At 42.9% G+C, this 15574-nt stretch overlaps 1 protein-coding gene across 1 annotated transcript in view; it reads right to left on the reverse strand.

Moving 5' to 3' along the window:
* Window positions 1-15574, reverse strand: part of PPP1CB (protein phosphatase 1 catalytic subunit beta) — a 261084-nt gene that overhangs the window by 160877 nt on the left and 84633 nt on the right. Inside the window, exon 2 of the mRNA XM_069236214.1 lies at window positions 11984-12115. Coding sequence (XP_069092315.1) covers window positions 11984-12115 — 132 coding nt within the window. The remainder of the gene's footprint in view (window positions 1-11983; window positions 12116-15574) is intronic.

The raw sequence follows: 15574 nt of genomic DNA on the forward strand, positions 1-15574 counted from the left end.
AGTGTCCAAGGCCTCTTAGGTTAGCCTCCTCTTGATTGGAACAGGGTGGAGGCAATTATTCTTCCTATTCCTTTTTGAGTATGGAGTTAGTGCTGACGAGCGTCCATTATTTTTGAGATGGGCTCCACTTGTGAAGCAGCTTAGGAGGAATGACTGGAGTCTCTAGAAGGCACAGTCTTATGTTCCAAAGTTTTGGGAGCCGAAGTCTTGTGTTGCGTTAAAGCGGTCAGCTCATAAGGGGTTGCAGAGGGTTTGTTACTCTGTGCCGAGGCGCTAGGTTCGATGGATCTGCTCGATCCCAAGGCTGCCTGGGATGTTGTCGATGGCGAAGACGTCTTGGCTGCTTTCAGTGCAAGCCGGAGGGCGGGACATCTGAAGGAAGGTGATTTTCGTATTCAACCATGTCCCAAAGGCAATGGCAGTCTGGCGACCTCTTTTCTGGTGCTTTGTATCGGGAGTAGGGAACCTTCTACTCACGGGTTGCGCGGAGGTGACTGGCTGACTTTCAATGTTTGATTAGACGTCCAACTCTTCAATGGAGAAGGCCTCCTCCTCTTCCAGCTTCTCAGGCACATGTTTCTCCCTGAAGATATCTGGAGTGTTGTCTGGTGATCTGGACAACATCTCCAACCTACGAGCTCTACAGTCCCGGAGCGTCTTCTTGGATCCAAAGGATCGGCAGGTGTCGCAGGTTTATTTCCTGTGGGCTAGGAAGAAAGACAAATCTCTCCCACATTCACTAGTAGGAAGCAAGACAGCAAATTAAGAGGTTGGGCATTAAATTTCCTTCAGTCTCCAAATGCCACATTACCAAGATATACTCACCTTATTCTTAAGGTATTGATTTTAGTTACTTATCAATCTTACTACCTTATTTTAAGAAGCACTTTACTTCGCCCTCCCGGGTCCTAAGCATAATTTAATCAATTCCTTACATTCCTTCCAAGAACCCAGAGTCTTAGCCCATAAAACTTTACAATTCTTGGTGGTGTGAACCGATTTTTAAATGTCCCTATGAATATCATCACTATCTTCCTAAGGGTCTCAGAGTGTCACTAGAGTCACTTAAATTGTTGACTTCCCCATACACTGTGTGGGACAATCTTAGAATGTATCCTTCCCTAAAGGACTGCAGGCATAATTTCAGCCAAGGTGTCCCATAATGCATGGGAGTAGAGTCCGAGCAAACAGTTGGCACTGATGGGCCAAAAGGCAAGGGTGGCACCTCCATCCTTTTCAACTGCCTATCTAGTGAGGACATTGGGAAGGAAATTAGGGTGGACTCTGCTAGTGGAAGAGTGTAAAACCAGACTCTCTGGAGTTCAATACTGTGCAAAAAAGGCTTGATTGCATGAAACTGGCCTATAGAGACTTGCAACTTGTCTATTTACCAGTGGGCATGAACAAGAAAATCTATGAGGGCATCAGTATCTGCTACATTAAATGGTAGTAGAGGTGCTGAGGAAAACTACTGTAGTTGGATAAAAGCTGAGCCCTTCCACAACCAGACTCGATCGGCAAGAATTGTTGTATCCATTTTCTCCGCTTTCAAGTGTGTCCCAAGTGTTATACATGAGTCCTGAAAACCTGTTAAGCATGTTGACACTCAAGCAGGATTTGACACTATAGTGTCAAAAAGGACGCTCAAAGCCCTTACCCCACATTTTCAGATGAGTCATACCTGCCTTATCAGGTCACATTGTTTGCTTCCGGGGCATTTCACACCCATTCAAGGCTAATTATTGACTGGGAGAAGCTAGACAAATTAGCCTCTAGAAACTTCAGTCAGGGAATAGGTGACTTTCTAAAACTTACTTTTCATCAATATTTATTTAGAAATCGGACTTCACCATTAAATTGGATTTTTATTAAGTATTTCAGAACAATTTTCTAGCTGGTCCTTCTATCGAGATACAGTATTAGAATTTTATTCTCTACTCTGTTTTTTTACATAGGACAGCTAGGCCTACTAAAGTGAAAATAGCTTTTTGGGTGCTAGTCAGTCACTGTAAGGCCATGTTAATATTAAACTTTAAAAAAAAGTTTTACTATTAATACTTAATGGAGTTTAACATGTCAAATATGTTTATTTTGACAGGTCTAATTGCAGGTTTTACACTACTACAGTGAGGCTACAATGGTAGCCTTAAAACCATTTTTACACTGCCACTGTATTGATGGCACATTAGGTACTGTAGTTCACTAGTGAAATTTAGTTTACAGGCCCTGCATACACCTAGTACCAGAGATTAGGGGCTTATAGGTAAGTTAAATATGCCAATCAGAGATATCCAAATTTAACTATGTTTAAAGGGGGAGAACAGGCACTTTATTACTGTTTAGCAAGGATAAAATCCAAAGAGCTCTAAAGCCAATAATAACACAGGGCAAAACTCTGGGGCAGATGCGTGAACTAGTCTTGAATTTTCTCTTACCACTAAAATAATGTGGTGCCAATAAAGGCCCTGAATGCAATGTTGGCGAACTCGCACAGAGTACCACGGAAACAGAAAGGAAAGAGCATGTGGAGGCACTGAGCTGGGTGGAGTCAGTCACAGTCATGAATATATCTAACTTTGCCTACCAAGAAGTCTTAATCTGCAAGGGTTTGTTAGAAGAAGGAGCTTCTTGGGAACTGGGATCAGCTCTACAGACTACCACCAAACAGCCCCAGAACTGGGACAGGTTCCTTAAGGAAGAGGCCTCCTTCCTGTGTTGGTGTTTGAGTTCTTTATAGAATGGCGCTGTGGGGAGTGCACCCTGAGGGAATACTGACCTGATGAGCGTGTAGAGGGACCATTTCAGGATGTACTTATATGCCTTTGCCAACAACTGCTTGACGTCCGGCTGCAGATGCCCTTTTGGTACATGAATGCACAGGAAAAGCAGGCTCCTGAATAGCCTTTAGGAACATGAAGGTGCAGGAGATGTAGGCCAAGGGGTTGTAGTTAGGGCCCAGGCATCACATACAGACGATATGTGGATCCAATAAAGATATCTTCATTCAACAGTGTCAGCCGGACCTAAACCTGAAGATCTTAGGAGGTAAGGTTTAAATTAGTCGCTGTCAAATTCACTGAAGAATTGCTGAGTTGAACTAGAAGAGCATCAGAAAGACACGGAAAGTCAAGAACAGTCAGCATCATATACAGACAGGGATGTCATCACAGCCTGGATAGAAAGAGCCCCAAATGAAGTCATATGGAGCCAGTTAATGACAGAGAGCTTTTGTTGGGAGAAAGTTTTCTAGGTCAAGTCTGGCACATAGAGGAATCTCAAAGTGAGTAATCTTTGGTAAGACGTGCTTATGATAATCCATCTTTAGTAGGTCTTTCTTTGGATCAGGAAGCTAAATAAAGGGGTGGAATATACGTGTATATATATATATATATATATATATATATTTAAAAAAAGGTGCATAGGCTGTCTTTGTGTTCTACTTTTCGTAGCACAAATGCTTTACTCTGTGACATCTATTTTGCCTGGCAAAGGTTATTCAACTACTGCAGTTAATGACTGAGCAGAATGGAATTTCTTTCTTTTTCAAGCTTACAGCACTGAGACCAAAAGGCCTCAGACTTCTTGAAGGAAAAAAAAAACCACATAACATTACCCAGTGTACATCTGTTCGTGGCATGAGACGCTGCAGATTCACATGCTGTGCATTATCCTGCCATCTAGTGTTGGGATCGGAGTGTTACAAGTTGTTTTTCTTCTAAGTCTTTTAGAGTCACGAGACCGAGGGACTCCTCCCTTTCGGCTCCATTGCGTCTACTCCATCTTAGATTGTTTTCCCCGCAGAGGGTGAGGTAGGAGTTGTGTATATAGTAAAGGTGCCCATGCAATGGAGTAAGTATGTATGTACATAATGTGATTAAAAGTGATATATATTTACAAACTTACAAATGTACACGTTTTATCAACCTATAATATATAGTTTATCAACTTAAAACGGCTACAGGCTCCCGGGGAGGCAGGAGGGCGCATGTGAATCTGCAGCGTCTCTTGCCACGAACAGATGTACACTGGGTAAGTGACATTTTCTGTTCGAGGGCATGTGTAGCTGCAGATAAACATGCTGTGCATAGACTAGTAAGCAGTTACTCCCCAAAAGCGGTGGCTTAGCCTGTAGGAGTTGAAGTTGTTTGAAATAATGTTCGTAATACTGCCTGTCCTACTGTGGCTTGTTGTGTTGTTAACACATCTACACAGTAGTGTTTTGTGAATGTATGAGGCATAGACCATGTGGCTGCCTTACATATTTGTGTCATAGGTATATTTCCTAGAAAGGCCATTGTGGCGCCTTTCTTTCTAGTGGAGTGTGCCTTTGGGGTAATAGGCAGGTCTCGGTTTGCTTTAACATAGCAGGTTTGAATACATTTCACTATCCATCTGGCAATGCCTTGTTTGGATATTGGATTTCCTGCATGAGGTTTTTGGAAGGCTACAAACAATTGTTTTGTCTTGCGAAATTGTTTTGTTTTATCAATGTAATACATTAGTGCTCTTTTGATGTCTAATGTATGTAAGGCTCTTTCGGCTACTGAGTCTGGCTGTGGAAAAAAGACTGGGAGTTCCACTGTTTGGTTTAGGTGGAACGGTGATATAACTTTTGGTAAAACATTTGGATTTGTGCGTAGAACCACTTTATGTTTGTGTATTTGTATAAAGGGTTCTTGTATAGTAAATGCTTGTATTTCACTTACTCTTCTAAGAGATGTGATAGCTATTAGGAAGGCTACTTTCCAGGATAAGTACTGCATTTTACAAGAGTGCATGGGTTCCAATGGTGGACCCATGAGTCGTGTTAATACAATATTGAGGTTCCATGAGGGAACTGGTGGTGTTCTTGGGGGTATGATTCTCTTTAGACCCTCCATAAATGCTTTGATGACTGGGATTCTAAAGAGTGATGTTGAATGTGTAATCTGCAGATAGGCAGATATTGCTGTGGGATGTATTTTAATGGACGAAAAAGCTAGATTTGATTTTTGTAAGTATAATAAGTAGCTTACAATGTTTTTTGCGGATGCATGTAGTGGTTGAATTTGATTATTATGGCAGTAATAAACAAATCTTTTCCATTTATTTGCGTAACAATGTCTTGTAGTAGGTTTTCTTGCTTGTTTAATGACCTCCATACATTCTTGTGTAAGGTCTAAATGTCCAAATTCTAAGATTTCAGGAGCCAGATTGCTAGATTGAGCGATGCTGGATTCGGGTGTCTGATCTGTTGTTTGTGTTGAGTTACCAGATCTGGTCTGTTTGGTAGTTTGATATGAGGTACTACTGACAGATCTAGTAGTGTTGTGTACCATGGCTGGCGAGCCCAAGTTGTTGCTATTAGTATTAGTTTGAGTTTGTTTTGACTCAATTTGTTTACTAGATACGGAAGGAGTGGGAGAGGGGTAAAGTGTAAGCAAATATCCCTGACCAACTCATTCATAACGCATTGCCCTTGGAGTGAGGGTGCGGATACCTGGACAGAGAGTTTTGGCATTTTGCGTTTTCTTTTGTTGCGAATAGGTCTAGTCGTGGTGTTCCCCAGCTTTGAAAGTAAGTTTGTAGTATCTGGGGATGAATTTCCCATTTGTGGGTTTGTTGGTGATCTCGACAGATTGTCGGCTAACTGGTTTTGAATTCCTGGGATGTATTGTGCTATTAGGCGAATGTGATTGTGAATCGCCCAATGCCAAATTTTTTGTGCTAAGAGACACAGCTGTGATGAGTGTGTCCCTCCCTGTTTGTTTAGGTAATACATTGTTGTCATGTTGTCTGTTTTGACAAGAATGTGTTTGTGGGCTATTAACGGTTGAAATGCTTTCAATGCTAGAAATACTGCTAGCAGTTCCAGATGATTTATATGAAGTTGGCTTTGTTGAGCGTCCCATTGTCCCAGTATGCTGTGCTGGTTGAGGTGTGCTCCCCACCCTACCATGGAAGCATCTGTTGTGATCACGTATTGAGGCACAGGGTCTTGGAATGGCCGCCCTTGGTTTAAATTTATAGGATTCCACCATTGAAGCGAGGAGTGTGTTTGGCGGTCTATCAACACTAGATCTTATAGTTGACCCTGTGCTTGTGTCCATTGTGTTGTTAGGCACTGTTGTAAGGGCCGCATGTGTAATCTTGCGTTTGGGACAATGGTTATGCATGAAGACATCATGCCTAGAAGTTTCATCACAAGCCTCACTTGATAGTGTTGGTTTGGGTGCATGTTTAGTATTACATTTTGGAATGCTTGTACTCTTTGTGGACTTGGAGTGGCAATCCCTTTTTGTGTGTTGATTGTTGCTCCTAAGTATTGTTGTATTTGACACGGTTGTAGATGTGATTTTTGGTAGTTTATAGAGAACCCTAGCTTGTGAAGGCTTTCTATGATGTATTTTGTGTGTTGAAGACATTGTTGCTGAGTGCTGGTTTTTATTAACCAATCGTCTAAGTAAGGGAATACGTGCATGTGCTGCCTCCTGATATGAGCAGCTACTACCGCAAGGCATTTTGTGAATACTCTTGGTGCTGTTGTTATCCCGAACGGTAACACTTTGAATTGGTAATGCACGCCTTGGATTATAAACCTTAAGTATTTCCTGTGGGAAGGATGTATAGGTATGTGGAAGTAAGCATCCTTGAGATCTAATGTTGACATGTAGTCCTGTTGTTTGAGCAAGGGAATCACATCTTAAAGTGTCACCATGTGAAAGTGATCTGATTTGATGTAGAGATTTAGTGTTCTGAGGTCTAGTATGGGTCTCAGTGATTTGTCCTTTTTTGGAATTAGGAAATACAGGGAGTAAACACTTGTTCCTTTTTGATGATTGGGTACTAGTTCTATTGCTTCTTTTTGTAACAACGCTTGGACTTCTAGTTGTAACAGATCTAAGTGCTGTTTGGACATGTGTGCTCTTGGAGGCACATTTGGTGGTATTTGTAGGAATTCTACGCAATAACCATGTTGGATAATGGCTAGGACCCACGAGTCTGTAGTTATGTGTTTCCAATTTTGGTAATAATCTGCGAGTCTCCCCCCTACTGGTGTTGTGTGTTGGGGGTTTGTGACGTTGGAGTCACTGTTTAGTTTGTGGGGTTTTTGGGCTTTGGAATTTCCCTCTTGTTTAAGCGAACTGTCCACCTCTATATTGTCCCCGGAAGCCTCCTCTTTAGTATTGGCCCTGGTATGTGGGTCTGGCCTGTGAGGTAGAAGGCTCTGTGGATTGGGCCCGAAACCCCCCCTCTAAAGTGTGGCTTCCTAAAAGTGCCTCTGCTCTGTGGGGAGTAGAGCGCGCCCATGGCTTTGGCCGTGTCAGTGTCTTTCTTTAGTTTGTCTATTGCTGTATCCACCTCCGGCCCAAACAATTGTTGTCCGTTGAAAGGCATATTCAGCACAGCCTGCTGGATCTCTGGCTTAAATCCGGAGGTACGTAGCCACACGTGTCTCCGAATGGTGACCGCCGTGTTTACTGTTCTGGCCGCCGTGTCTGCTGAGTCCATAGCCGACCTTATTTGATTGTTGGAGATGGTTTGGAGCCCTCTACAACCTGTTGGGCACGCTTCTGGAACTCTTTGGGAAGGTGTTCAATGAAATGTTGCATTTCGTCCCAATGTGCCCTGTCGTATCTTGCCAATAGAGCCTGTGAATTGGCAATTCGCCATTGATTGGCTGCCTGTGCTGCCACCCTTTTGCCTGCAGCATCGAATTTCCGACTTTGTCGGGTGGTGGTGCGTCCCCAGAAGTTTGTGAGTTTGCCCTTTTCCGGGCTGCTCCCACTACCACTGAATCAGGAGTCAGCTGTTGCGTAATGTATACAGGGTCCGTAGGGGGAGGTTTATATTTCTTTTCGACCCTAGGTGTGATGGCTCTGCTCTTGACTGGGTCTTGAAACACCTGTTTGGCGTGTTTTAACATGCCTGGTAACATTGGCAAACTTTGGTATTGGTTATGTGTTGATGACAGGGTATTGAACAAGAAGTCATCTTCTATAGGTTCTGAATGTAATGCTACGTTATGAAAAGTAGCTTCCCTGGAAACCACCTGCATGTAAGCAGTACTGTCTTCTGGTGGTGATGGCCTTGCCGGGTAGCAATCCGGACTATTATCAGAGACTGGTGCATCGTACAGATCCCATGCAGCTGGGTCATCTTGGCTCATCCCTGTGTGCGTTGGTGACTGCACCATTGGGGGTGTTGCTATTGGGGACAGATGTGGTGAGGCCGGTGGCGATGGCTGTGGAGAAAATTGTGGTGTTTTTTCTTTAGCCACTTTTGCTTTTGGCTGCATTTCCGCCTCATGGAATGCGAGCTTCCGCTTCATCTTAATTGGGGGAAGTGTACTTATTTTCCCCGTGTCTTTCTGTATATGGAGCCTCCTCTGGGTATGGTCTGGCTCTCCCATCCCCAGTTCTTGTTCAAGCCTGTGGCCTTGTAATTGTGAGGAAAGGCCCTGTTCGTCCGTATAGGAGCTTTGTTTCGGCTCCAAGGCTGGGTGTTTCGGCACCGAAACCTTTTCAGCAGTCTTTTTCGGCTCCGAAGAAACCTTTTTGGCTTTCGGGGTACCGATTTCTCAGTGCCGGATCTGGTCGGAGCCGGTATCTCGGTGCCGAGTATATTCGGAGCCGGTATCTCGACCGGAGTTGGATGTCTTCGGCTGCTGTGAGGCCTTTTTCGGTGCCGATGCTTGGTCACCGTGGTTCCAGGTAAAGCCATGGCCTGTCGGCGGTGGCATCCCCTGGGCCTTCATGATTTTTGAGTGAGTTTTTGCCGGGGCTGGTTTACTCACGGTTTGTTGCCTCGTCGGCTGCTCACTCTCTGGCTCGTCTGAGTCTGAATCTGGAATGGAGAAGGTCTCCTCTTCTTCGACGTCGGGGTGTCCGGCCAGTGTCGACGCCATTTGAAGTCTTCAAGCTCTCCGGTCCCGCAGCGTCTTCTTCGACCGAAAAGCCCGACTGGCCTCGCACGTATCCTCTTTGTGTTCGGGGGACAAACACAAATTACAGACCAAATGTTGGTCTGTATAAGGATACTTAGCGTGGCATTTGGGGCAGAAGCGGAATGGGGTCCGTTCCATGAGCCTTGAAGACGCACACGGTCGGGCCGACCAGGCCCCGCCGAGGAGTGGAAGCGCCGAAGGGCTGCCGGAGCTCTTCTTTTCTTCGGTGTCGATGTGCTATCACTAACCCGATACCGAGCGCAAACAATACCGTCAAATTTTCCGATTGTTAACTAACTTTTCCGAACCGAAACACGGAGCGAAGAGGAACACGTTCGAACCCGATGGCGGAAAAAAAAACTAAGATGGAGTCGATGCCCATGCGCAATGGAGCCGAAAGGGAGGAGTCCCTCGGTCTTGTGACTCGAAAATACTTCTTTGAAGAAAAACAACTTGTAACACTCAGAGCCCAACACTAGATGGCAGGATAATGCACAGCATGTGTATCTGCAGCTACATATGCCATCGAACATATTTATATACACACACACACACACACACATACATACACACAACTGTTCTGACCATATTTGCACTTTTTTATGGTTTCCATTATTTGTGATGCTCAAACCTCTATCAGAAGGGGTTGGGTTTACTATTCTCTAATCAGTGCTGATCAATAATAATGAAAATCCTGTCATATCGCATGAAAGTCCTTAACAGTTCTCCATTCAGGTCAAAATCAATAAATTCGAGAACAAACTCCTCCCAACTGTTATATAACAGATTAAAATAAGATTTGAGGAGTTTGATCCTATGTTCTTATACAGAGTCAAAGTGAACGGAGAGTTTAACTGTCTATCTTTCACATTGGTCTTGTGTAGGGCTTTGGGTACTCAGTGACATACTGCAGTTGATTCACTGTGTAAAACTCCATACTGATTGAAGAAGTTTCCTTCTCTTTTAAAGAGGGGAAGATGAAATCTATTCTGAACAGCAAAGTTACTTGGTCGTTTAAAACCAGTCTTAATTTTCAAATTAGTTTATTTATATATGCAAGTATATATTTATACTGAAAGGGTTTTCATAAACATTCTTTTGTTTTGGATAGGTTTATTCCTCTACTTTTAAAAGTGGTCTGTGATCCCATAAGAAGGCACAGATTTATGAACAGAATACTTATTATTGAGACAGGTGCTAAAGATAAGTGATCTCTTCCACCAGACTGGGCAGAAGAACTTCTGAAATTATTTGCGTTTATTCACAGAACAGACCAATTTCTAGATGAAGGGACCAAACAAAAAGCCTACTCTTGAACTGCATGTGTACTTGTGACATAAGCTCCACAACTGACTGAAGGTGCGATCTTAAAAATCGACTGAGATGTCGAAGAATAAATGGGCGGTTCTGTGCCATCTGTGCCCCTTGCTCGGTTTGCCTTCACTTTGTGTGCAAGCTATGCTTTACTGACTTACCAGGCAGAGGATCTAAGAGTATATGCAAGGGGTGAAGCAGTTTATTGAAAAGGACCCAAAGAGATGACGCACCCAGCTTTGAATTTAAACTCAGACGTTGCTGTATCAAGGAGCAATGGATAAAGTATTTTTTTGCATCCACCTTCTTACTATGGGTTTTATTTCTGGCTAAGCAGGCTAATTAGTTACTGCACTGTTTTGCTGCTTAAGTTATGGACAGGCGCGGATGGCGAGACAGTTCCTGAGGACACCAAAAATTGTCACCAGAACCAACAATACATAGACTATCATGGGAGAGTTAAGGATTAGGCACGTGTGGGAGTTTACATGGGCAGAAAGTTGATTTTCTAATTGTTCTGTAGTTTCTATATCCAAATAGGGACCTTAGAACATGAAGCAGGTGGTTTTGTTCACGTTGAACTGAAGATATTTAGCCTTCTCTTCCAGGTGCTGTAGCTCACTAACTCAGTCAATCCTGAAATTAATTATGGCAGTGGGAACGCTCACAGACACCCATAGCAAATAGCTACAAAAAGATTCCCAAAAATAATTAGTGATGTGCTTAATGAAGCCAATGGATTACTATTGGTACTTCTGGAGCACAATCCAAGCTATGAATTATCAGCGCTATTAACCAGATATTTAGAAGTGCTTTAACCTACACTATCTAAAATGAAGTGCTTTTTCTAAGAACACAACTCAGATACCACGACTGACTTGGTTTAATTTTATGTGTGGAGTTTCACTACTACATATATAGTCTTGCTAGCTCACCTGCTTAGTTAAACAGGAAAGAAGCGTACACAAAGTAAACAAATACTGTTTAGCTTTTACCTTTTAGTAAATATTGTGAAATAAGCAGTTTTCTTTGAGGAGTGAGTGTACTAACCCTTTCAGCGAATTAACAGTTCATCAGAATTTTCACAAATGTATTAAAAAAAAGCAGGGTTCGAGCATATATAAAGTAATAAACCGTTTGATAATCACAATAAAATCCTTCAAAGGTCATTCCATGCGGTGAATTGGAGCTTGTATGGTTTTTTTTTTATATATAAACTCAATAGAATTAAATGGAAAAGTGGCATGCAGTTAAGAGTGCTAAATTGAGAAACTATGGTAAATAGACATACAAGGAGCATCCAAGAGCGTCATCTCTCAATCTGTAAGATTCTGTTATGGGGGTACAGTGTTCATTGGACAGATACTTGGGGGGGGGGGGGATAATGGAATCAAAGAACGACTAGAACTGTAATAAATCAATAAAAATGGTATCAATGGCTGGCAGCTGTTCGTCCAAATCAATCTATCAATGTTACAATGACAGTTTTGGATCTTGCTTAAAATACAAAACTCTACAAGATTAGAAGCTCTTTGTTCCATGTCAAACCTATTCACAGTCTATAATTTATTTATAGGAATGTACTGCTGAACCACCTTTTCTAGCACTATAAAAGGAAGTTAAATATGGTGGGTAAGATCTGGGAGATAGTAGGAAGTAAAAGTTCAATGCCATTTTTAAAACAGATGACCGGTACCATACACAAAATGAAGCAAAGAAGTGTTAGAACAATTATGTACTCACCACAAATTTTTAAAGGAGCTTCCAGTTCCAGAAGAATTGGTTGGCTCAAAAAAATCTCTCGTGATTTTATACACAGACCGCGAACCTCTGCTTCTGTCATCTGTACGATCTTTCCAGGGCGACATCCTCGCACTAATGATGAGAAACAAACAGCATGCTTGAAGTAGTCATAGGACATCAATGCTACAACAATGTTTAATATCTAAATCACTGGTGTGGCTACAGAATTAAAGGAACAATTAATATTCTATCATATCAACAAGCATCATTCTATTCACATTAAGTACTGACCACACAGACAGGCCGGCCACTTTGCACTCCCCTATCCTTTTGTCCATGCTCCTTTTTTTTCCTGAAAGTTTGGAAACTTAAGCTAAACAATTAAAGCAATTAGCAAAGTAAAGGAGTAATGCGAAAGAAGGCCTTGGAAAGGATGTGACATAAGCCTCATGATCTATTAATGTAGGCATTTCGATCAGAACTATTGATGTGTTTGTGGACCCACATACCCAATGCAGTAAAATATAAAGTACGAAGGTGCTCCAGAAATGATTTCACATCTCATTTTCATAACACAAATATTAGACCCATGTCATTTAACATAACTTTTCCCACTGAGCCAATCAGGTCAACAACCTTTTACATTGGCTTGTTACAATGGCAACTTACGGGTACTGTATCTCACACAAGCTATCCCACACAGCAACTATCAATATACAGTCATAAAAGTACAAATATGTACAAAGTTGCACAAGGCAAAATATACACTTTTAAAAACGACATAACAAGGCTTTTCAAAGTGCAAAACATTTACTCAGAGGGTTTGTCAGAGGTGAGAAACCAACACCAAAACCCTTACCTACTAGTACTGGCTAGTTGAGGGTTTTGGGTTTGTTGCGGGCTATGTGCAACGTACCACGGTTTCATGAGGTCCCAACAGTGGTTCAGCAGATGTCTGTTGAAGTGGTCTATATATTTTTTTTAAATTACTAGCGGACTGAACCAACAGAAGGGTTTTCAAATATGAAAACATTTCACGTACCCTTGTAATCAATTAGTGAAAAAATTCAGCCTTCATTCAGGAATGTTTTCTTATAATATTTAAAGTAATTCTGAAGGCAGCTGGGAATATGTATGCAAAAAAAGTTGCTTGGGAAATTCCCGAACATCAACAAAATAAAACATAATATTGAATAAAACCCAAGGAAACAGATTCAATAGTGGCTGCCACTGTAAGGAAATGAGCTAACAGGCAAGCTACACAGGACTCTCCTCCATCAGACCAGGACAGCAAAAGACTATGCGGCAGGCAAAAGAGTTGCTGCAGAGCAGCAAATCACTGGTGCATTGCCAATTCGAAGGCCTTCCTTTCAAGGTACGAACTAGCTCACTGGGATGAGATGGTGGAACTCCTCCAATATCTCCCAGATAGGAACCGTACACGTGGCCAGCAGATTGTTTCAGAATAGCAAAAGATCTCAAGTAATTCAATACGCTTTGCATTTGATGCCACATATACAGCTGCATGTGGGGTCAACACTAGTATATTGTTAAGAAGACATGCATGGCTTAGATGTTCCAGCTTCAAGCCAGAGATACAAGCTGTGCTGGTCATGCCCTTTGACAAGAAGCATCTTTTTGGCCCTCAAGTGGACTCCACACGAGAGCCTAAAAATAAAAAAAATAAAATACATACTGACACCGAGAAGGCCACGGGCACTCTTCAGTCTCAGGCATAGAGAGGCAATATTTGTCGCCCTACATTTAGAGGCTGTTTATAAAAGCAACAACCTCTGAATTGTCCACCTCCCAAACAAGGCAACCCTCAACCTCTTACTCGAGGTTTCTTCGGAGGAGCTTATAGAGGCCGAGGCAAGAGCACTACCACCCATTGCTCTTCCTCAACAGCTAAGCACTCAATACATTCATCTCCCCAAACCCCACGGCAAACCTGTAGAGGGACAACTTCAGGATTACCACACACAATGGACACAAACTAGATCAGACCTATGGGTCCTATCCATATGCAACATGGTTATTGTTGGGAGCTCACTTCCACCTCCAAACATTTCCCCTCGCTCCCCCAAGTTCTCTCAAACCTTTCACCCTTCAGAAGGAAGAGGGAGAATCCCTGCTCCTCGAGGATGCCATACAGCCTGTCCCATTACAATACCAGGGAACACGAGTGTACTGCCTATACGTCCTCATCCCCATAAAGGACGGAACACTCAGACCTCTTTTGGATCTCAGACCGCTAAACTATTACATTCTCTTAGAACACTTTCATATGGTCACTTTTCAAGATATTATTCCTCTTCAACAAGGCAACTTCATGACGGCTCTAGACTTAAAGGACACCTACTTCCACATCCCCATCCACCCTGCACACTAGAAATGCATAATAGTTGTCGTTGCCGGAAACAATTATCAATTCAAAGGCCTGCCTTTTGGAGTTGCAATCGCTCCGAGATTATTTACAAAGTGCCTAGCGATAGTTGTGGCACATCTCAGAAGGCAAAAGATACATGTTTCCTTACCTAGATGACTGGCTCATCAAAGCCAGCAAACTACAGCAGTGTCATTTCAACACTCAAACCACAGTAAACCTGCTTCACGTGTTTGAGTTCACGATCAACTTTCTCAAATCCCCCCTACATCCTCTTCAGATTCAGCCATATCTGGGAGCCATTCTCAATGTAGAGTTGAGGTTAGCATACAACAACCCACCCCGCATTCACAATTTTCAGCTTCTCCCCAATTTCATAGCGGCCTTTGAGACCCTGTGCCTCAGCTCATTCTAATGACATATGCATCCCTGACTGGTTAGGGGAGGAAGGGGTGCATCTTCAGGACCTCACAGTGCAGAGCCTCTGGGATCTCAGTCACTAAACCATGCACATCAATTATCTGGAGCTTCAAGCCGAATTCCTAGCCCTGAAAGCTTTCCTTCTGCACCTCTCACACAAAGTTGTGTTATACCAGACAGACAACATGACCGCTATGTATTATCTGCAGAAACAGCGGGGGACACGGCCATTCAGGTTGTCACAACTTGTTCAGACAATATGGAAGTGGGCTCCTCACTACCACATTCACTTACTGGCAGAGTACCTCCCAGGAATGGACAACAACTTTGCAGACCTTCTCAGCAAGATGCAGCAACAAGTCCACAAACGGGAACTCCACCCACAAGTCCTTCAAAAATACTTCCAAAAGTGGGGAACTCATCAAATGGACATTTTTGCTACAGAAGAAAACGCTAAATGCTCAAGCTTCGTATCTAGGTACCAACACCCACAATGCTCTATGGATGAACTGGTCAGGGCTATTTGCTTACGCTTTTCCACCTCTCCCTCTCATTCCATGCCTAATTCAGAAAATCAGACATCACCCCCCCTCACTTGCCTCCCCCCCCCTCCCGAAGCAAGAAGCCCTCTAACAAGCTAGATCTCCTCACGAAGGAACAAGAACAGATCAGACATCTAGACCAAGTCCCTCAACCTTGCGATATGGCTCCAGAAGTCAGACTTCCAAATGTATGGACTTAAAGGAAGCTCATAGACCTACAACTAGAGCATGCTATGCTGCAAA

Source organism: Pleurodeles waltl, chromosome 5, assembly GCF_031143425.1.
Source record: "Pleurodeles waltl isolate 20211129_DDA chromosome 5, aPleWal1.hap1.20221129, whole genome shotgun sequence".
In the NCBI taxonomy this organism is placed as follows: domain Eukaryota; kingdom Metazoa; phylum Chordata; class Amphibia; order Caudata; family Salamandridae; genus Pleurodeles; species Pleurodeles waltl.